Below are 24061 nucleotides of genomic sequence, written 5' to 3'. Positions count from 1 at the left end.
AGATGTTAACAGTTAAGGTGAAAGTTAGTGTTGTTATAAACAGAATGTGTTTTTTACCTTATTTTAGGTGCATTGACATACAGCAGAGTAATGAAGTAGAAAGAACACAAGCACTTCGATTAGTCAGAAAGGTAAAATCTATTATGTATTGTCTTATCAGCTATGCCAGTCATGGTTGGCAGACTCCTGGTTCTCTCCATCAGCAGGTTTTTTTTGTCCAGTCTCTTAATACCATTCCTTACCTTACTTTACCATGTGAGAAGCCATTGCAGCTGATAATTCAAAAGGGAAAAGAGGGTAGTGCTGAGACTTCTTGTGATTTTAATCTTTTACACCAAGAGCGTCTTGTGGGCTAGAAAAGTCCTGCTGTTTTTCCTTTGATAGAGGTTATTCTAGACAAGACTTCAGAAAAAAAATTATCAAACAATGAATGCAAAGGTATACGAACCATATTATTAAGTTCTGTCTAATGATTTAACTTTTATTATATAGTGTGTTTAAGTGTATGTGAATCGAGGGTGGAAGACTTTCTGCCATTTGAAAAATGAGGCATTGAAGTTGTGTTCTGCTATTGAGAAATGAGTTGAAGGGATGCTTCTAGCCTGATTGCTTTATCCGTAGACATGGAAGCTTTCAGTGCTTTTCTCAGATGCACAGTAAGACATAGTCAGTGGTGGTTACTGTACTGTGTATGGATGGATACGAGGTGTTTGAAGCTGTGGTAGCTGCATTTTAAGTACATCCTAGAGAAATTGTTATTAAGAGCCACTGAAGATATTTTTTTCAGGCAACAGTATGCTGTCTTTGTACTGGACTTTTACTATTCTTTATGGTGCTTCTATTCTTCTGTTTCTACTGAGCTTCTTAGGAGACGCTACTGAAGACTCAAAGTTTGAAGTAGCTGGAAGAATTGTTCCCCAGGAGCACTGCGTGCGTTTATTCTATTTGTGTGTTTATGTATTTTTATATATATATATATATTTAAGTTGGAAATAGGGAAGTTTGATATGCAGGGTTTTTTTCTCATAACAAGCTCACTTGGTTTTTGTCTTAGAGAAGAGACAGTATGCTTGACCAACAATTGCACGAAAGAGAGTTCTTAAATTTAAGCACCAACACCACTCCCAAAGCCAAACAAACTGAAACCACAACCCTTAAGGAATGAGTCCTTGAAGAAAGCATAATCTATAAAAAGTCTGTGATAACCTGCTTTAAAAATAGGGCTTCCAAGTAGAGCTACAAAAACTTAAATTAGAAGGTGAAACGGAAACACATGTATAATTAATTACATTTGTTTGGGTCAGAAATTTGTCCTTATTATTCCTGGGCTCTTTTCATCGTTTCCTAGGTGAGCGGACTCTCTTGCTTGAATGAAACAAGAGGAAGCAAGAGGAATAAGTCTTGTTAGTTTGATTTGAAAAAATTATCCCGACAGATAAGCATTAAAAAAATCATGTAGCTGACCACCAGTGCTTTTTTCTCTGTTCCTGTACTACGGAGCTGTATGTGGGATGTAGGTGCATGGAATGTACATCTTGTACAGAGAAGCTGATGGTTCCTTGATGCTGAGAACTATGTTGATGAAAGATGTTTCCTAACATCTTTTGCTACTAAGAATATCCTTGTTTGTTAAAAGACAGTGTCAGACAAACAAAAAGCCACTCAACCTGGCTACTAGTAAAGTTAATACCTTTTTCATGTTCTGTCTGGGCTACAGCAGTTAAGTGTGCATTGGCATAGAGCAGTCAGTACTTCAGAAACTCTCACAAGGTATACTGTGACACGTGTCCTGGATGGCACATTGTGTATTTATTACCCTGCTCTTGCCCTTTTCCTATCTCTCAACATCTTGGACTTAGTGATTTGATACCAGGATTCTTAAAAGAATTTGTAAAGAAGGGGAAGAGAAGAATGAATTGCAAACAAAACAATCTGAGTTAACTCCTTTATACAGGAGGTAGTTCACTGTGAGCCATGGAAGAACTGAACTATGTTTTGCCAACATCACAGAACAATTTTTTTTTCAGAGTTTGGGTATAATTCTTCAATCTTATCTTGTTAACAAAAATTGCTATGTAAAAACAGCACAGATACACAATTTTCAAATTAAAACATTTTTTTCTTCTTTTCGTAGACCACAACAAAATGCAATAGCAATGTTGTTAGGGGTATTTACGAAAGGCACTTAATGATGAACTTGTTTTAAAAAAAATGTGCAGTTTAAAGTATTATAGGAAGGGAGAAACAAAAAACAACTTTAAACATTCTAAACTTGGTTTCTAATTTTTATTTTATGAAGTCTTTAAATGCTCAGCTTCTTTTGACTGTAATGGCCTCTACATTTCCTGGTAAGAGCTTTGCAATTTAGCAGCTACTTCAGCCCTGAAAAGGCTGGTATTAAGTTGCTTCAGAAAGTGTTTTTCCATCTAATAGAAGTCATAAGACCAATGTTTTATTAATATTTTAATAGATAGGATGTTTTATTTTTCAAGGCAGAATTAGGTAAAATATGAAACATCTTCTTTCTTCTCATCTTTTAAAGAAATCTTTAAAGTCCAAATTCATAGTCTTTGCCTTTTTCGTTATAGCTGTGTGTAAGTAGCCTTGCATCACCTGTACTTGGTCTTTAGAACTCATTTCAACACCTAGAGCAGAGTGAAAGCAAGTAGAAGTTTGTATGTATTCTACTAATGTAGTTGGAATTGGATATTAAAAGAAAGAAATTTTTAGTTGTTCTGTCTTAAACCCAAAGTAAACAATGAAGCAGAATAGCCTTAAGAGGCTTGTGTCCTCGGCTAAGCACACGTCAATATCGGTAGAAAAAGAGGTTATGATTTTGTAGAGTGGATTCTTACATGCATTCTGTTGCTAATTCTTGTTGCTTCATGCTGTTGTAAAAGTGAAAGACGGTGGGTGGGGAAGTGTTTTGTTGGGGTTTTTTGAGTCCTATCTTAAAGCTTCCTGTTTTGTGGGTGACAGCATTGTATATGGCAAGATGTTTCTGAAAAACACTTACTAAAAATAAACTTGTTAAAGTGTTCCAATCTATTTGTCATAATGTTTGATCGTCTCTCATTAAACCGCCTCTGCAGAGAGAGTGAAACAATTAATTCCCTTTGTATGAACAAATAGATACAAGACATTGAATGCAGCTGTAAAAGGATAGAGGACAAAATTTTGAAAAAATAATGAAGATAAGCCTACTTGTGTTAGAAACAAAAGGGATATTAACAAAACCTTGGAAAGTATTTTAGTTGTTTGACTACTGAGTATTTTTTTATATTGTGCTTGTATTTATCAGTTAGGAACAAATGTGATGTGGCTGAATGGGCTATAACGTGTTACATTGTTCTCTTCTAAGCAGTCAAACAATCAAGGAGTCTACTTCCTCTTCAGCAGTATTTGTGATGTTTGTGTTCCATAGCATAAAGGATATGTATATTTAATTGTCATAAACTGTGAAAAAATGTGAACAGACAGCTACTCAGCCTTAGCAGTTAAAGCCTTATTCAAGGGAGGGCAAGGTGTGTTGGTATTGGTTGGTTGTTTTGAAGTGGGATAATTGCCTTTAATGTATGCACAGGGTCTTGCTCTTTAATCTGGTGTAAATTCTACTTGGCCTAAATGAACAGCTTCTGTTCATAGAAATGACAATTTCTATCATGTAGGACCTCTTCAGTAGTGTAAATGAGTATTGGCTATTAAAATCTGTTCTATTCTGTCTCAAATTTATTGTTTTGGGGTTTTTTTGAATTGAAGAATGACTTGGTTAATACATGCAGGTCTTGTTTTCATCTTTGCTTTTCAGCTTAACATATGTAAAGTGTTTAAGGGCGAGACATGGGGTTGGAGTGTTTTGGGTCTTATGCCACAGCTATATATAACTTATGATGAAGTTGAATTACTCTGCAGTTCTAGGAAGATGAAGTGTGAAGTAGGGGTGTTATTGACAGCTGCCTTCCAAATTCTGTAGCAGCTTCTTCTGTGGACTGTCATTTTTAGTCTGTAGCAATCTAAGGATTCGTCTACAAAACAGGAGATTTTAGTCTAAGCAACTGGATAGCTATTAAACAATCTGCTGTAGTAGGGACGAATCTTCTAGAATACCACATAATACACTCTGTGTCATTGGATAGCATTCTTTGTTGATAAAAGAAAGATCTTGGAAAAAATGCGAAAAGAGTAGTCATAGTTCTCTCTGCAACAGTAATCTTTTTAACCCTTTTTTATTAAGATAAAATAGTATAAAAGTAAAAAACTGAATTAGAAAGGCAATGGTAAAGTAAGTCAGCAAAAGAAAATAGCAAGAACAAAAATAATTTTGAGTATTCACCAGAAACAATGAAGTCATATACGGAGTGGTCTGTCTGGTTATATCTGGGAAAAGGAATACTGGTGAATCTGTGAGTATATTAGAGAAATACAATGAAGAAGCCAGAAGGATTTTTTTTTCTTTTTTCACAGATGATCACTGTGAACGCCTCATTGTTCCCCAGTTCTATTACTAATTCTCTGATAGCAGTTGGAAATGATGGTCTTCAGGAACGAGACAGGATGGTTCGAGCATGTATAGCCATTATCTGTGAACTAGGTAAGATAATGGAAAACTATCTTATTCTATTCTCTGAGTTCACATTAAATAGATTTTATTCAAATTATTAAGGGTGTTTGTTTAATAATTAATTAGAATTTAAATGTTCTTAATGTCGTTTTCATGGGTTTTAGTCATTAGTTTCATACAAAAAAAAAAAAATCACTTCAACTTAAAATCTCTGAAGTGATGTACCTGAAGATTTTAGCTGGTGGTCTTTCCTTTAACGTGCTAGTTTTTTTGTTTGCCTTAAAAATGCTCCACTGCTGCAGCTGATATTTGAAAAACTAATGAGTTGAAAGTAGGGAGAATTCCGTACGTATGATGCTGACAAATGTACAAAAGTTCAGAGAACAACAGAATATATTTCTTCAAAAAATTTTACAGTGAGTACTGTGGTTAGCTGGCTTCTGATGGTCAGTATTTGTGTCCATGTAAAGGCTGTCTGGGCATTGGATTATAATATAAGTGGTGATTTTTAAAAGGTTTTTCAAAATCAGTTGATAAAAGCTGCAGCAGTGTTTTTGAGATACAAACTTCTGTTCTAAAGAAGTGAACAGTCTGATACTCTTTTATATTCTAACATAAAAAATTTATCCATATGAATCTAGTCAAGCACAAAATCTCTTTGCAGGCAAATCCTGAAACTACTATATAGAAAATTGGTTGGAAATAAGTTCGGAAGTTGCTGCGCAGTGGTGACTGTGCAGTAGTTTTGCACATGATAAATTAATCCATTATCTCAATTTATTGCTAGTATCAGTCAGTTCCATTAAAAGCTTTATGTGTGCCTTAGCAGTTCAGGAACACAAAGATACTTGTCCTAAAAGACAACAAGTTTGTCAAAATAGAATCTGTGAAATGTTTTCTTTCCTATCACTGGCCAAATTGATGTGTTTTTTCTTTATTTAGCACTTCAGAATCCGGAGGTGGTGGCTCTTCGGGGTGGTTTAAGTACCATCTTGAAAAATGTGATTGATTGTCAGCTAAGCCGAATAAATGAGTCTCTAATAACTACAGTTTTGCACCTCATTAATCATCCAAAGACCCGACAGTATGTGCGAGCAGATGTAGAATTAGAGGTGGGTTCAGTTTTACTTGTTTAGTGATGGAAATTAAACATGTTTATGTTAATTAAAAATGTTTAATTTTCATCTCGGATTGCAACCTCTGTTAGTACAAAACGTTTAAAATACAATATTTTTGGCTAGGAGCATGATGATTTATAAAGCGGGAATAACATGACAGATTGGAGTGGGACTGAGGAAGGGGTAAGACCCATTTAACTGTATTTTCATGTGAAAGTAATGCATGTCTTTCTTTTGTTTAGCGAATTTTAGCTCCTTACACAGATTTTCACTACAGGCATAATCCAGACACAGCAGAAGGACAACTCAAGTAAGTGTTAATTCTGCTACTTGTAATACCAGTTATGTTCATGGTATTGGAATAAATTTTTTTTTTCTTTCCAAAGTGGAACTAAAGCAATGACCTGATACTAAACTACTTAAAGTTGAATACAGTAGGTTAGAATGCAATTTCCTGTTATACTACTATGTATTTAAGATCTAAAGGGCTTATTTAGCCTGGAGAAGTGAAGGTTAGGGGACACCCTCCCCTGAATAGCAGCCTTTCTAATACCTATGAAGATGTTATTAAAAAGCTGTAGCCAGAACCCTTCATGATGGTGGAAGGTGGGAGGACAGGAAGCAACAGAGAATTCAAAATGAGAGTTTTGAACTTTATACAGGGGGAGGAGTCAGGAGGAGAGGTCCTGCAACCTTCATCTTTGAGACCTTCTAGGACCCAGCTGGATAAAGCCTCGAATATAACCTGGTCTTACCTCACAATTGACAACTTCTTTGTGCAGAAGTTTAGATTATAGACCTCCTGAGATTGTTTACAGCTCGAATTCAAGTTTTTTTAATTATCAAATGGCATTAGTTGCTCAGGTCTGTGTAACTAAATAAGGTCCATATCTTTAGGTCTCTGCTGTGGAATCTTGTCAGTGTAAGTGCAGAGTGATTCACCTGATGCAGGTGTTTACTTTGTCATGCTATCCTCCTGCCATGGAAGCTCCTCTGAAAAAGGAAGAGTAACAATACTTAAAAATTTGAAGTTTCATGTGTGTATATAAATACTGCATAAATACATAGACACACATATATGAATACCTGAAAGATTTCTCTTACTCTGAATTTTGTCCCCCGTCTGAAATCTCAGTTAACTACTTTGTACTTGCTTTGTTAGTAACACTGTTTTATAGCAATTAACTGTGTTGTAATACTTGTTTTAATGACAGGGAAGACAGAGAAGCGCGGTTCCTAGCTAGTAAAATGGGAATAGTGGCAGCATTTCGATCGTGGGCAGGTAAGATATTTTTGTTTGTGTGAGGCTGGATGATTGGAAGAGAAACTTTTTACTTTCTAGCTTAAAAGTGTTTGTTTAAACACAGCACGTGTCTCATTTGATGTGTCTAATTTTTATCAATACCGTCCTACAATGCTACTAAGACATGCGTATGGAATACCTTGTAAATTGTACCGTGATGTTACTGCTTGATAGGTGAGAGGATGTTGAAAATAACATTATATCGTAAGAAATTGCCTTTGAGATGTTTTTGTGATGGTAAATAAAAAAAGTTTTTACCTCTGTGAAGGGATTCCAACAGAGTAGTTTTATTAGCACCTGCTTTTACCAGCTCTTCAGCCATAGCTGAAGGGAAATTACAGATGAAAAATCGCAAACATTTCTAAATTGAGAAAGCGGGTTTTTTTGCATTTTTCTAAGTCCTTTTCCTGCAATATTGCAATATGTAACAAGAAGATACTGCTATACTGAGGGAAGATTCAGACTGCATAGACAGCCTTTGTCATTGTGAGACTATTTGCTTTATTTTTTTATGTTCTGACAATAATCATTAGGCTTAATTCAGTATCCTTGTATCCATCAGAAGTTTATCAGATTTGTCTTCACTTGTGTGATGGGGACGTTTGCGAAGTTTGTGACAACTTTCAAACTTTTAGGAAGCGCTTTCTGGTAGGATTGTTGCTGCCTTTCCCCTTACTTAGGCACTTGGAACTAATAGCCTGAAAGTTCAAGTGACTGAAGAAACAGTTGTCTTGGAATGTGTTACTTGCCATGGCTCTCTCACTGTTACACATTCATTGGTTTTATATTACTTGTTACGTTGGAGACACACCTTCAATGTTTTTAGTACAAAAATGTCCTTACACTGTCAGCTGCTGTATGTATGTGGCCACTGTGTGCTCTTGGAAGAGGCACCTGAGGTGCACAGTGGAACATATTTAAATGTCCTTAGTCTGTGTGAAAACATGTACAAGTTCGCGTAGGGCACATGTCATTAAAGTTAGATTTGTATTAATGAAAATCAATAGATGAGTAAGTGATATTTTTCATCTTTTAGTAATTTCTAACAAATCGTGTTCTTGGTTTATTTATGATATGTAAGACAAAGAATCCAGATTTACTCACCTTTTGTTCGTTTAAAGTTGCATTTGGAGAAACTTGTTTGTTTTCTAGATAGCATGTTTCTGTAAGTTCTAATTTATTCTGTGAAGTATGAAGCAACCAAGGAAATGAGCAAGGTTACTGTCTTTGCAGCCACATTGTTAATGAAGAAATTATGTGTGAATTGAGGTTGAATGTAGTGTAAGCTTTAGATGTTATTCTGTAGCATTTACACTGTAGCGGTGTAAAAGGACCAAATTATAAGAGAGACTGTTATGTTTGGCTCTGAGGCTCTGAGATTTTATTCAAAGTTAAATCTACTATGTTGAAACTTCTGGAGATGAGCACTAGTAATTTGGGAAAAGATGGTTTCAGATGGTGCACAGACTGTTATCCTTAGGATGTTTAAACTCACTACTTAGAATTCACTTTAAAAGACAGTGAATGATTTGTAGGTTAACATATAGCTTTCAATCTTTTTGTAGCTTCTCACAGTTCTGACAATTTAGTCTTTTCGTTCTGCCGTTTCTTCCATGTAAATTTTGGTTTTGCAGGTCATTTTAAAATACTGTTCACAGTAATAAAGGCAAAATCTATTTAATAAAAAAAACAAGTACTGTGTTTTAAAAGTTTGCTAAATATTATTGACTGGAAAGGGGATACATTATAAAGGTGAAAATGTTTATGATCAGTAATTTTTGTCATCTGTACTTTTCCTCAAACTGGAAATTAAATTTAATTGTGACTAATGCTTTTTTTGTTTGGTGAGTGAGCGTTATTATGTGCTTAATGTTTTCTAGGTATTATCAGCCTGTGCAAACCTGGAAATTCTGGGATTCAGTCCCTTATTGGGGTACTCTGTATACCAAATATGGAAATACGGGTAGGTGGTGAATATTTAGTACTGATATAGGAATAATATTGGGTGTTACGATTAACGTTGTTAATATTTTAACAATTTAGTGGTTTAAACAGACTTCAGTAATGATACCACTACCCTTGAGTTTATTTGACACCCAGGCTCAAGTCTGTAATTACATTATAAATTTCCTGTGAGAATGGAAGCACACCCTGTATGTCTGAGAAGAGGGAATGGAGGAGAGAAAAATACGTAAATTAACATTTCCTCTGCCATAAGTCAAAGCAAGTTCACTTTGAGTTGCAAGTTTAAAGCATAATAGTTGAATCTGAGATAAATAAAAATGTTTCTTCCCAGTTACCTATTAAGCCATCAAGTTTATGGTGGCAGCACCAACTGTCCTGAAAATCTGTAGTCCAAGTAGCCTGAGGTTCTGTAGAAGTCTTACTGGCAATAAGGCACAGTTTTAAAGTAAACAAGCCCTTTCTCTACTTTTGATAATTTCATTTTATGAAAGTAAGCATGTTATCAAAAAAGGAAACACTGAAATAAACACACCAAGTGTAGCACTCAGAAATCTCAAGTTTGATTTTAATAGTGAACAAAAGGAAAATTTTCTGTAAATCTGTAAAATTCCTATTGTGTGGATTTTTGTTTTTACTCTTTTGGTAGCGAGGGCTGCTTGAAGTTCTCTATGATATCTTTCGCCTTCCTCTACCTGTTATTGCAGAAGAATTTATTGAGGCACTTCTCAGTGTAGGTAAGTATTTAGAATCAGTTCAGGTAAGAATTCTGTCTACTAAGCTCTTCTATGAATTTGAACTTTTCATTGTCTCCTTGTAATTGTAAATTGCATCAATTTTAACTATTTTATCACTGGCTTCATTGAATGCTATGACATTGCTATGACATTTCTTTAAAATTCTTTATCAAGTGTTGTAAGCTTGAAAGATCAGAAGTGGAGCATAATGGAGGATTTACACGAAAAATTGTTTAAACACAGTACAAATTAGACTACTCAGAGTCAGAAGCATTAGTAGTGTTGAGAAGTAACTGAACAGAGTTTTTCTATATACTGTGTATCTGTTAGTTATCTCCACTGCACTTTAGCAGACTTTTACTTTCCTACAACAAGTGTATGCTTTTTGAAGTCTGTATTTAGGAGAGTTGTGATTTTATCTTTAGAGCTACTCTGTTCTAAACTCAAGAATATCCTCTGCCTTGTCTCGCAGTGCAGGAGTTTGAGCAGAGAAAGAACAAGTTTCAACCTTTAACTCCTGCAATTTTCTTCTCCAACTCTGGTTGTAGATGCTTTGTCATGCAGTTGATTATAAAAGCTTAATCCTTGTTTCGTGTTAATAAGTAAATAATGTAGATGTACATTTTAAAATTTTAGGTGTTATGGTGTTTTCTGTTTAGTGTGTTTTATGATTTGGAAATATTACTTTGGTTGATACTTAGACAGGGTCTTTCTCCTAGCTTTGAAGTTAGCTTTGTATTGTTCAGGACTGTGGATTAGATGATTTGTTAGAGATCTGTTCTGACAAAATTTTGTGTGTCTTGGAACCTGAAATAGTATTTGTTGGAAAGAAGTATTATTTACATTCTGACAACCATTAAAATAATACTGTGAAATCTGATGTTATAATTACCATTGTCTATATTGTCTTGTTTTAGATCCAAGCAGGTTTCAGGACTGCTGGAGACTTTCTGATGGCTTTGTAGCTGCTGAAGCTAAAACTATATTACCACACCGAGCCAGGTCTAGGTGAGCGTTTGATGAACTTAATCTAAACATTGGTTTTGTTTTGTGGTGATATTGACAAAATATTTGTTGTTTTTCTTGCAGACAAAATAAGAAATGAGCTTTCTGAATTGTTTCCATACTTTTTTCTCCCTAGGCCTGATCTCATGGATAATTATTTGGCTTTAGTGCTTTCTGCTTTTATTACCAATGGACTTCTAGAGGTAACTTTAAGTTTAATAGATACTGGCTATTTCTTTTTCGTATAAACATTAAAATAAGATGTTGTACATTAAGTGTTGTAATAATTTTTTAACTTTCTGAAGGGTCTGGTTGAAGTGATCACAAGTAGTGATGACCATGTATCTGTTAGAGCAACTATCCTTCTAGGAGAACTTTTGCACATGGTGAGTGTATTTTTTTCTGAGAATAACTAGTATCAGTAGCTAGTTTTAAATAGGTATTTCTATTATAGCTTTGAATTTGTGTTAGGAACTTGCTACATCTACTTTTCATCAGAATAATGGATTTTTACATCAGTTCCTGTGTTTGAGGAAAGGACCATTGCTGATTTTTGGTTTTCGTAGGCTGCTGCTAGCCCTCTAGCAGTGTGTTTAGCGTTCTGCCTAACAGGCAAGGCAGATTAAACATTGTTTAGCTTGGTGCAGCTGGGGCACTTGATATTATCCTTCAGGCAACTCTAGCTTGGTGGAGTGCTCTTTCAGCACTGCAGTATGTAGCCCCTGCTGGAGAGAAGGGGAAGGTACATTACTTCTTACAACTCCCTTCTACCTAACGTATAGCTTACAGTAGGTTCTCGTCTCTTAACCTAAACTGTTTTGGTATAAAGATGATGCTATTGTTTTCGTATACACTTCAGTACTACATTTCAGCCTCCCAAGGATCTTTTAGTCATGTGTAAAGTGACATGATTAACCTTTCTTGCAAAACAGTTCGTATATTTGCATCCTCTCCTGATGGCCAGAATAGTATATCCATCAGAGCACTCTTTGATTGGTTTTTTAGTTTTTTTTAAAAATCTTTTTTTCCAAATAGACTACTTCATTAGAGATGCTGAGACTGTGAAATAGAACTTTGAGTTATGAAGATTTGAATGAGTTATCAGACGTAGTCCGCATCTGTGGACAGCAGACTTAATTTCAGTGGCAATTAATGCTCGAAAAAACAAGACCACGATCTTCAGATACAGGATTGCTTATTACGACAGTCATTTATGACATCTCAGCTTAGCAGCATGGATCACAACCACAAGAAATCTATTCTTTAGTCTCTTCAGCGATGTGTCTTTAAAAAATTTGTGGAATTTCTTGAGTATTCCGTAACAAAGGAATCTGTAATAGTGTATACTCTTTTTCTGGTTTAGAATGGGAATGACTGTTACGGACATTTGAGTATGCTGCAAAGTTTTTATTTTTTCTGAGAAGATGATTCCTTAGTTAGACTTCTAATCAAAATACTGAAAAAATATTTGTACTTTGTTTAGTTTTAAGAGATAGAAGTAATTTCTTAATCTTCATTATTCTTTAGTTTTCCAAGAATATTTGCAGAATTACCTGCATATCCCAAAATCAAGGCAGTTAAGTGTCTAGTAATTTAGGAATTTATGTTAATGAATCAATTTTTTTTTCCTGTGGAGAAAGTTTTTAATAGAAATCATCAGATTAAATTGTATTTCTAATTTTAGATTTTTTATTAGTACTTCTGTACACATAACATAAGAATATCTGATGCTTTGCATGTTTCTGCAACTTACCACTTAAAGAAACACCAGTGCAAACGATAAAGATTACAAAACTTCGAAATCGAAAGTCTTTTTATTTTCAGTTGTATCAGATTGACTAGTTAGACCAAATATTCAGAATGGTATGTGTAATTATTACTCTGACGGTGTACAAAAAGTAGTTCTGTTGTCATGCATTTAGTCTTGTGAAAAGTGGTAGATTCTTCAAATGTTGATCCTGAAGACATTACTGAAAATGATGCAATATTATTCTAACTAGTGTTCTGGTGTATTTCAGGCAAACACAATTCTTCCTCATTCTCACAGCCACCACCTGCACTGCTTACCAACGCTAATGAATATGGCAGCATCTTTTGACATCATGAAAGAGAAAAGACTGTAAGAATTCTAAGTTACATTTAAAAGCAGAAATATTTACCTCTCCTTTTCTCCCTACAGTTGAATGAAAACGTACATTATAATTTTTCTGGTGCCTGAAACCACTACTGTCTTTATTTAAAAGCATAAACACTTTTTTTTTGTACAGAGTGATTCATAAGTGAATTCTAAGGTGCTGTTCGGCCCAGCAACATCTGAACTTCTGTCTGTTTGACCGCTTCATCATTTCATGCTTCTTTTTTGGCATTTTGATGCAATTAACCTTTCAAAACTCAAAAAGCCTATACTATTTTTTTCTTCCATTGTTATCTATCTGTAGCTAATTAAATAGTAGTAGACCAAATCAGTGAGTCGTCGTTAATGTGACATGGAACTGCTTTTTTGTAGTTGGGTTTTCTTAAGCTGTTTTCTTCAGAAGAAAATGGTAATTATCATCAATTAACATATTACTATGTTGCATATTACTATGTTGCCTATTACTAGTTACATAGTAATGATAGCAAAAGTTTGGTGCTTATGTTCGAAGTTTGTGCTGATAACTTTTTTCATTTCCTTTCAGTTCTATTAAAATATAAGAATGCATGAACAGAAATTTTAAATTTAATGCAGCGTTCTGTAGTGGCGTTTAGTAAAGCAGTAGTAGGGAACAGTTTGGCAGTAGTGGTGTCAATCAAATGAGGTATAGTTATGCATCTGACTGGAAAAAAATGTTTATAAAAGCTTTTTATTCCTCATTGAACTAGAAAAACGTAGATTTTGAAAAAACTATGGACTATTTTACTTTTTTGGTACTTTCTCCGCACATCTACTGATTTTGCATTTTAACCTCTGAAGTGCTCTGTTATAAAATGCCAACTCCTGTGTACTTCACACAGTTAACCTTCAGGAAAATAGCCAAATAGGTCGATAGATTCCCTTGTCTTTAAAAAGTGTTTCTAAAAACTCAGTGTTCTTACTTGTGTTTCTTTGTAGATCACTTCAGTTGAGTGTGTTGGGTTTTTTTTCTAGCAGTAAAATATAGGAAATGTTTTTTTAATTACTCTTGCCATTTACCTTGTCAGATCAGTATTCTGATAAGTACATCATAACTTTCTATTTTGTCTGGTTTTGTTGTGAGTGATAAATTAGAGTTTTTGAACTGCTTTTAGGGTGCTTTTAAGAAATTTAGTGCTGTTCTGCTTTTAGTTTGAAGAGTTCTTATATATTAGTAGGCATTTTTCATTTGTGGAAACACAATTACTTTTCAAGAAAGACCTATCTAGAGCTCCGTCACAGGATATTTCACTTGGTCAAAGCTGTGGAGTAAGAGGAAGGTTGAAGAGCAGAAGGAATATGTTTGCGCATTACCTGCATGTTTTTTTGCTTTTTAGCATTTGTAAGCATAACTGATACAGTAGTAAGAATTCCTGTTCTTTTTAAGAAAGTGATTTTGTAGAAGTAGTACTTTTTATATTTGAGGATCTCCATTTTGGTCAACACTGCATCATTTTATGCTGTGAAAAACCGCAAGTTCTATTGCAGATTAAATTTTCATAAACTTCACTATAGTTAAGTGATCAAATTCATACTTTGGGTTTTGAAGATAAAATAAAAAAAACCTACTCTCCTTCCCTATGGGAATTTTTGTTTATGGGGAAGAAAGGTAGACTTACCACCTCATTTTCAGACTTCCTTGTTTTAATTGCTCAGCAGATTATTTTTTTTCTTTCTGCTACCACTATTTTGTAACTAACTGTTTCTGCCCTTGTCAACTGTCATTTATATGATTTCCCATCTTTTCCTGTAAAAATTACTGCATGCTGTGGCTGATCTCATTAGGTATTAAGAGAAGGAAACATACTACTGATACTCCTGCCATCTTCCAAGGCAAAAAAAAAATAGTAATTATATTTACAGAAATAGTCGGTTAGACAGTTGAAGCTAGCCCAATTGATGGACACCACTAGTTGCAGAGTAGAACAAAAGGTTTCAATAAGGCTAGTTCTTCAGTACCAGAAATTCTGAGAGCTGATTTTCTGCATAATTTCAGCACAAGATTGAGGACTGAAAACTTTTGTCAAGAAAATCTCATTTGCTTTAAAATTATTGGTCAGTTCTTTGCTGAGCTGTGTTCATTTACTTAATATGTAGCAGGGGCGCTCTTTAGCTGGACAACAGTTGCCAAATACTGATTGCAGGTTTTTTTCCTATTAGACGAGCAAGTGCTGCACTCAACTGCTTAAAACGTTTTCACGAGATGAAGAAAAGAGGACCTAAACCTTACAGCCTCCATTTAGATCATATTATTCAGAAGGCAATCTCAACGCACCAAAAAAGGGATCAGTACCGTGTGCAGAAAGATATCTTTATTTTAAAGGTACTAATACTATTGATTTTTGCAAAACTGAATTTAACTTCTTGTTTTGGAGACTTAGATCCTGCTCCCCAAGCTTCACTCTCTCATCTATTTCAGATTAATTTATGTGAGTTTGTTGTAGTATTTTTTTCATTTAATTGTGGATGCTATATGGCATTTCTAGAAATTAGAGTGAAATTACCATAATTTTTTAATGCTTTTTAAGACAAATGCTGATCTCTTACTGGAAAAAATGAAAAAACCAGTGCAACAAAGCTTACTGTAGTCCTTCATGTTTGTATTCCAGGATACAGAAGAAGCACTTGTAATGAATCTTCGAGACAGCCAAGTACTCAATCATAAAGAGAACCTTGACTGGAATTGGAATCTAATAGGGACCATACTGAAGGTGAGTTTAAAAAGGACATGATATTTCTATGAAACTGTTAGGAAAAAAAGTCTCCATTTCACTTATGAGTTTTGCATTTCTTACATTAGTTCCATACTGCATCCCATAATCTGTTTTATTTCAGAAGATTAGGATGTCATGGGTTCTATCAGTGCTGATACAGTCTGTTTGTATACAGTCCTTAAACTGTATGTGAAAATACACTGCAGTTAAATTCACATATGTCTTAATAAGCATGTGGTACATTTGATGTAACTTAATTCATATAGAAAAAGACATACAGAATTAGGTATAATGACTTCAAATGTGCTCATACTTTAGACTTAATAAAAACTACATAGGGATACTGTCTCATTCAGTTTCATAGCAGATTTTTTATGTAACATGAGCTGAAGATTAAGGCTGGAGGTAGGTTATAGATCAGACCTTGAATGTGTAGATTGAGCCACATGAAGGCTTGGGGAGTAAACAATCCAATTGTATGTTTTGAACTGATAGAAATACTCCCATAGCATCAAGTTCATAACAAAATTGATGTGTTTTTTGTGAAAAAAAGGAAATATCTCTGACAGGGAAGGCATTGTCTTAAGAGTTGTGAATTAAGTATATTTAAGAGACTGCCTGGTTTTTAGGCAGAAAAGTTAATTTCTTCGAGTTAGAGAACTTTGAGTGACTACTCACTATAGTCTTATAACTGGAATAGCTCTTGTCATTCTGTACATCAAAGTCACTCTTATGTTACTCACTACTAATATTTTCTTATTGTCTTCTTCACTGTGTTGTTATGGAGGTGATGGAAGTGAAAAAAGAGATTAATGGTGACATCATCAAGATTAAAATAAAAGAGAAACAAAACATTCATGTGCATTTTTTCAGGGACAGATAAGGTTGAGAAAGCAAGAATCCATTATGTATAAAGACCTGGATGTGTTCGTGACATTATCTTAGCTCCACCACATGTCTCCGTTTACACATTTTTTACCGCAATGACTGTATTTACTAGATTACTAGCTATCCATGATTATTAGGTAGAGCTTCATACTTTAGTGAGTTTTTCTAATCATTAGCTAGCGCACTGTATGTCTCAATACTAATATATCAGTTGGAAATGTAGAACTGTATCACTTAAGTAGGAAAGAAGAATGTGTGAGGCACTTCTTTCCCTCCCTCCCATGAAGATACTTAGTGGTAGCAACAAAAATAAATAGGAAACCTTAGAGACAACAAATGCCTGTAAAACCAGAGGAAAATATAGTGGGGAAAAAAAGAATAGTTTCAGAAGAGAGTATTATGGTTTCATGTGACCCTTCTCAAAACATCTCACTAAGTATCAACAGAGGAGTTTAAATATCATTTTAATAACCCATATTTAAGTGAACAATAGTAGTATAATGATTATTTTTTTTAAAAAAAATCTGATTAATAATGAAAATAACAAAAATTACTTGGTATTTGCAGAGGAGAAACTAAGCAGAATTGTTTGTATTTCTTTACCTTGTCATAGTTTGCTGTTTTCATTAAAACTGTGGCCTTGTACACACTGCATGCGATCGACATTCCCTGCCCCATAGAAAAAAAAATCAAACTGTTCTTGGAGTCAGTGTGGGCTTTTCAGTAAAGTGAGGGTGTTTTATAGGTAACATTATATGCAAGAATTCTGAAACTTCTAATTGTTAGGTAACTATAACTATAATAGAAATGAGTAAATTGTAGTGACTAATCAAGGATTGATATACAAGTTTCATATAATGCTATATTTCCTGTTTTTCTAGTGGCCAAATGTAAATCTAAGGAACTATAAAGATGAACAGTTGCACAGGTATGTAAAAAATTATGTGGACCTCCTCTGAAGAAAGATTTGGAAAAACTGTTTTGATATTGCAGTAAAGAGTTTCTTGCATAGGTTGCATTTCTAAAACTTAAATCTGTAGGTAAGCAGCAAAAATAAAAATTTAGGTTGCAATATTTGCTTTAAGTCTTCAAGTTTCAGTAAGTTCTTTTCTAAGCACAAATACTTTGTATTTTTATTCCCTTATCAAGAATCATACCAGCTTTGCAATTACACTATTTCATTTTAAATGTTAAAGTATTATCTCTTTGATATTTCATAATTAGTGTTTGTCAGCACTTGACAGATTTTGACAGAGTGGGTGTGCTGTGCAGTTGTGCTGTTGTCTAGCTATGGGTTTCATCAATAACCAAGAGGAGGTTATTTCTAGTTGTTATTAATGGCAAAGGAAGCATGTGTGATTTGAAAAAGCAAAACCAGAAAAACAGTACCTTCTGGTTTCTTTCATGTCTGTTGGCATTAAGACTTTTTTATTACTTTTGTGTGTCTGTTGTGAGAGTGTTATTGATTAGTTCTTGGATGTCCCTTTTAACGTACATTTCAGAAATTGATTAAATTATTTTGAGGAGTAGTTCTGTATTGGTAGGCATGGAAAGCTGTTTATACATTAATCTGAGGAAAAACCTAGAACTAAAACATACACTGAAAGGCTCATGCTGCTCCAATTTAAATTTTTACTAAAAACTAATCAGATTACTTTTATAAGTGTTCCCAGCATTAATGGTAGTCTCATTGTAATCATAGCCATAATTTAAGATTGCGTTTGCATTTCTTTCTGGGTTTTTTTTTCCTTCCCTAAATGTCAGTTGCCAATCTGTACTCTATTCTAAAGGGTTATTTTCCAAATGCGGTTTATAGCATTGTTTCTCTAAAACAACATCTCTGGTCCTGGCTGTGACATCCATCTCACCCCTCTACTTACCTACCCAGGACTGGACAGTGTTGCTATTCCCTGGTTTTGTGTTGCGTTCAAGTATTGTTGAGTGCCTAAATAGTTTAATTTGAAATAAATTAAGAACATCTAGGATTGAATTAGTGTAAAAGTTCCACTGTTTATTGATCCTTTCTGTAGGATTGTGGGTTAGATGCCTTAATGGCTTTGAAGTGCTGTCGCTCTTGTTCAATTATAAATAAGCCCTGAATCTCCTTATTTTCACTGCTGATTATAAAAAAAATTCAGTCACTTTATTTTTGAAGCATAAAGTACTTTTATTTGTCCTGCCACAAGTTTGGGTTTTTTAGCTGTTAGTGTGCTTTAGATAATTTTACAACTCAGGTGAAATGCCAGATTTTATATATTTTTTTTCTTCATTTCTTAGAGATACACAGTTAATGCAATGTGTGCACACTTGTACATGTATATCCGTACATATATTAACACTTAAATGTACAGATATACATACCTATGTCTGTTAATATATATATTTATTGCTAATAACCCAGAATGAAGTACATTTAATCTGACAAAATATAAAGAAGCCTTCAAATTTTGTTATGTTTGGGTTTGGGCATAGTGGCTTACTCTCGCTTTTTCAACTAAAGGTGCAAATGCTTTATTTAAGTTTTCATAGTGCTTGAAATATCTACCTTCAGACAGAACATTGCATGTTATTTTAAAGCACAGATGTATGTTTTATTTTTTTGTCTTAAGAATTGGCAAGATTGATTCCTGCAATGCAAAATTCAAGCTGTATTTCCCACTGTGATTTCAAAAAGTCTGAGTGAGAGTCTGCCTTTGCAATCACTGTGTTATGCTTTCAAAATGCTTAAGTGAGGTGAATGAAAGTACTGTGGCCAAATAAATATGGCCTCTTCCTTGCTGAACGTAGAAATGTGTTTTTCACAGTAGTGTTAGCTATTATAGATGAAAACCACTTGTGTCATAGATTCTTTTTTAGCTCTTTAACTCCACATAGTATGTTCTTTGAAACTCACCATAGGATAAATTACAGTAGAATAAATTATAAGCATGACAACGAGAAGGAAGCTGTGGCTTGTAAGAGCATAGGTTTTGAGTGCCTTTGATTGTTTTAAGTCATGATATAGAAAACCCTTTATAACATGCAGTACAGAAAATTTATTGCTTATTAGCTAATCTTGTGATAACATCCCTTTTCTACCAGCATCATTTTGTACTGTGAGGCTGTTGTCGTGATACTGAAAAATCTAAATATTTTTTTACTTTCTGTAGGTTTGTAAGGAGATTGCTATATTTTTATAAGCCTAGCAGTAAACTGTATGCCAACCTGGATCTGGACTATGCCAAGGCTAAGCAGCTCACTGTGGTGGGTTGTCAGTTTACTGAATTTCTTCTGGAATCAGAAGAGGTAAGAAATTTTCAGCTACAAGATAGGAGGTAGAATGAGTAGTGCTGCTGCATGCCACTTAGGAAAAACTTCAATTTTAGCGGAGACTTCTGTAAACTTTGGGTGTTAAATATAAAATTATCAGCATAATTAAGAAATGCAACTTGAATTATTCACTGAGACACTGAGTAAGATGACTGTGTTGAAGTTGTATTTAATGTAACTTGTATTTAAATAAATGCAATTTAGAGTTGTGAGGTTTTGTGATAGATTCTTACTTTTTCTGCATCCTTTCTTCTTTTGTGCCAAAGACTCGTATGCTTTGGGCCAGTAGAAAATGTGATTGAACAGTCCTTTTACTGGCAAGAATAGAATTGGTTCTAAGATGTCTCCAAGCTAAACCTTTATTTGTGTTGAACCTTTTTTTAGGTCTGAATTGTATTTGCCAGCTAGCATTTTTATTTTGTTATCTGTATTGTGTTTGTGTATTTTGGAAAATATTAGAATTAAGGATTCTAGTAGAGAAGAGAGTAACCAGTTCTGTCCCTAGTTAACGCTATTACTCTTTGCTTTGTTAGGATGGACAAGGTTACTTGGAGGAATTGGTAAAAGATATCGTACATTGGCTCAACTCTTCATCAGGAATGAAACCTGAACGTAGTCTTCAAAATAATGGATTACTAAATACCCTTAGCCAGCACTACTTTCTTTTTTTTGGTACTCTCTCTTGTCACCCTCATGGAGTGAAAATGCTTGAAAAGTGTAATGTGTTTCAGTGGTGAGTGTTCTTATTCTGTTTGAATTGTGCTTGTGGATATAATAATTATGAAAACTGTGAATTGTGCATGAGGACCACAGTCTGTAAAGCTGTGGATTTCTTTTACTGACTTAGAAGCAAACATCCCCAGTTTGTTTTGTTTTGTTTTTTAAGATGAGGTCTTTTAGTCTGCTGAAGTGATATGGGTGATTGTGTCACAAAATAGATTACTTTTTCTTGTCCACATCTAGCTGACAGAAGTCAATATCAGGAAATATTATATGAAAAGAAAGAAAAACAAAACCAAATTGAAACACAGATAATAAAAACACAAATCAAAACAAAAAACACACAAACCACAAAAAACTAGCAGGTGTTTGTGTTTGTGGAATGTGATGGTGGATGTTATACCTAAACTTCAGTCCAGTGGATGCTATACCTAAACTTCAGTCCGATATATCTAAGTGAAGCTCAAAATTTTCTTCATGTACAAATAAAATTACCTTTTTTTGTTTTCAGATTAAATTGGCTAGTGACTAAAGTTAGTTTATTTTAAATATAGTAAACTTGAAGTGAAAATTCAAATGTTATGTAGTCTGTTTTTTCTTTTTATTAAGTTGTTTTCATTTATTATTATACTGCAAGATTTTCACTGATTTTTTTCACTTGATTTACCAAAAGTCGAGTGTTAGGCAGTTAATAAGGCTAACCTTATGGCAAGCTTTATATACAGAATGTTTTGTACTGAGAAATTCATGAACAATAATTTCTGTACTCATAATCATTAAAGTACACTGGCAAAATTATTACAGGGCAGTTAATAAAAATGGTTTTGGGGGATTTTTCTGCAAAAAAACCTATTTGGTCCTCATTTGACTCTTAACAGCTGTAATTGTTTAAAGTAACTCCATTTCATGTAAGAACTTACTTTCCTTTCTGCGTTTATAGAAAGGAAAGTCTCATTCAAAGTAGTTAAGTTTAGATTATTGATTGAATAAATAAATAGGTTTCAGTGGGTTGAAATACTAATTTTTTTTTAATTTTTATCTTCTCTCTCCCTTTTTCACCCAGTCTGCTTAATCTTTGTTCTTTGAAGAACCAGGATCATTTGTTAAAATTGACTGTTTCCAGTTTGGATTACAGCAGAGATGGGTTAGCGAGAGTCATTCTTTCCAAAATCCTGACAGCAGCTACTGATGTAAGTTCAGTTCAACTTTCATTCCATTGTTATTTGCCACCACACGTTTATTTTGTTATTCAAGGTGTATGACTTTGTTTCAGCTATTATATATATCCAGGAGGGGTTTTATTTTTGTATTCAGAGAAGTGAAACTCCTTCTCAAGTAGCTTTTGAATTTGCTGTGAGCTTCACACGATGCACTATATTTGTACTCAAGAAATTAAGTCATTTAAATAGAGGTTTCTCTCACGTATGAAGGGGATTAAAGCCTTTAAATGCATAAACCAAGTGTAGTGTTACAGGCTATACCAGTGGACATCCTAAATCAATTGTGAATGCATTTTTCACTAATAAAAGTGTGTAGTTCTAGCAGTAATAAACAGATCAACCTTCCAGTGGTATGTACTGTTTTGATGATGAGTGAAGTTACTGTATTGGAACTGATGAAAAGCTATTAACTTGAGGAGAGCAGGGGTGGTTCAGAAATAGGCCTTGGGATTTGTATTTCTGATTCAAATATTGTACGTGGAAATAAAATTCAGACTTATGTAGGCTTGGGAGAGGAAGACTTTGAACTTTTAAGAATAGAGAAGACCATCAAATGTAATGTAATAGACAGGCAAGTACTGATGCCAGGGAAATGACAATTAGTAAGTTGAAATCTAACTGGGAGACAACTTTCACTACTTCAGGGAGAACTATTCTTCTGTTGCCTGGACAAGGCAGAATATATTCTAAAGTGGATACAAGAGAGAATGAGAGAGATGCTAGCTTTAAATACCTTACTGTATTTTAGAAGAGTTAGAGGGAAAGAAAAGAAATTGAGGATATTCTCTCACACTATCAAAGATAGGATGATTCTTAAGGGTGAAGAGTAGAATTTAAAAGTAATGAAGATAGGAATGAAGGAATGATTCATTGAAAGAGGGTGAAGCTGCCTACTGAATGATTTGTAAGTGATCTTTCAATGAAGTGATGACTTTGATATCCTTTCTCCAAAGTTGTTTTCTGCCTAGTCCAAGCAAGAAAACAGAAATCACTACGTTGCGAGGACACTTGTCTGTGTCTTTGTGGGACTTCTAAGCTGCTGTTAAATGACTGTCAGTGAAGAGCAATTTAGACTGTGGAAGTTAATTTAGCTATTTCTGTTGAGATTTTTTGTCAATGGCTACTGCGCCCTGCGCCTTCTGCCACCTTGCAGCTATTTTTACCTCGTGAAAATGGGCCTCTTGTGAGGGAAGAGTACCAGCCTTTCAGTTTCAGATTCTTCCCAATGCAGCTAGTTAACATTTAGAAAAAAAGCCAAGGCATGCTCTTGCAATCTCCTCAATGAAGTATACAGTTACAGTAATAACTTGAGGTGTTCTATTACAAATCAGTGTTTGAGGTTTAAATTTTGGGAAGGACCTCTTGATTCTGATATCTAAGGGTATGAAGACCTAAACTGTTTTGAGAGACATACTTGCAAACGTTGATATATTTGTATTCTGCTTAAAAGCAGTAAAAATTAATTGGAGACCAAGAGGGCTGGATGCTCTTCAGGAGGGAAATCCTGGCAGCGTGCAAAAGCAGGCCATCCCTGTGTGCCGAAAAATGAGTCAGAAGGGAAGGAAACCAGCTAGGCTGAGCAGAGAGCTTTGGGTGGATCTCGGAAAAAAGAGGAAGGTGTATGAGCTTTGGAAGAAGGGGCAGGCATCCCAGGAGGACTACAAAGGTGAATTGAGACATGCAGAGAGAAAATCGGAAGGGCTAAAAGCCCAACTAGAACTTAAATTGGCCAGTTCTGTGAAAGATAGTAAAAAATGTTTCCACAAATATATAAACAATAAAAGGAGAAACAGGAAGAGTCTCCATCCTTTACTGGATGCAGGGCTAACAATAGTGACAGAGTATGAGGATAAGGCTGAGGTACTTAATACCTTCTTATTTTACTTCTTATAATACCTCAGTCTTTAATAGTAAGGTAAGGTGTTCTCTGGGCACTCAGCCTCCTGAGCCAGAAGACAGTGACAGAAAGCAGAACAAAGCTCCCATGATCTGTTAGGAAATCGTTAAAGGAAATGGATCTGCTTGGCCAATTAGACATTCACAGGTCTTTGGGGCTGGGTGGCATCCACCCAAGGGTATTAAGGGAGCTGGTGGAGGTGCTCACCAACCCCCCCTTCGTCATCTAGCAGCAGTCCTGGTTGGCTGGGCAACTTCCACTTGACTGGAGGCTGGCAAGTGTTACAGCCATTTGCAAGAAGGACTGGAGGGAGGATCCAGGAAACTACAGGCCTGTCAGTCTCACCTCAGTGCCAGGGAAAATCATGGAACAAGTCATCTTGCTATCACACAGCACACACAAGACAACCAGGTGATTGGCGCAGTCAACATGGGTTTATGAAAGGCAAGTCATACCAAACTAATCTGATCACCTA

The 24061-nt window shown here is 34.8% G+C and overlaps 1 protein-coding gene across 2 annotated transcripts in view; it reads left to right on the top strand.

The window, feature by feature from the left end:
- RICTOR (RPTOR independent companion of MTOR complex 2) overlaps positions 1–24061 on the top strand; it is an 81866-nt gene that overhangs the window by 33642 nt on the left and 24163 nt on the right. For both annotated transcript variants that reach the window (XM_054055330.1, XM_054055329.1), the window contains exons 6-22: positions 68–131; positions 4465–4591; positions 5504–5673; positions 5922–5989; positions 6894–6961; positions 8863–8945; positions 9594–9681; positions 10599–10689; positions 10823–10889; positions 10992–11072; positions 12705–12805; positions 14999–15161; positions 15448–15549; positions 17322–17368; positions 19590–19725; positions 20283–20482; positions 21533–21659. In XM_054055330.1, the coding sequence (XP_053911305.1) occupies positions 68–131; positions 4465–4591; positions 5504–5673; positions 5922–5989; positions 6894–6961; positions 8863–8945; positions 9594–9681; positions 10599–10689; positions 10823–10889; positions 10992–11072; positions 12705–12805; positions 14999–15161; positions 15448–15549; positions 17322–17368; positions 19590–19725; positions 20283–20482; positions 21533–21659 (1783 nt within the window). The remainder of the gene's footprint in view (positions 1–67; positions 132–4464; positions 4592–5503; positions 5674–5921; positions 5990–6893; positions 6962–8862; positions 8946–9593; positions 9682–10598; positions 10690–10822; positions 10890–10991; positions 11073–12704; positions 12806–14998; positions 15162–15447; positions 15550–17321; positions 17369–19589; positions 19726–20282; positions 20483–21532; positions 21660–24061) is intronic.

Source organism: Cuculus canorus, chromosome Z (genome assembly GCF_017976375.1).
Source record: "Cuculus canorus isolate bCucCan1 chromosome Z, bCucCan1.pri, whole genome shotgun sequence".
NCBI lineage: Eukaryota > Metazoa > Chordata > Aves > Cuculiformes > Cuculidae > Cuculus > Cuculus canorus.
Note: the sequence above shows the minus strand (reverse complement) of the source record. Positions and strands in the feature narration are given on the sequence as shown.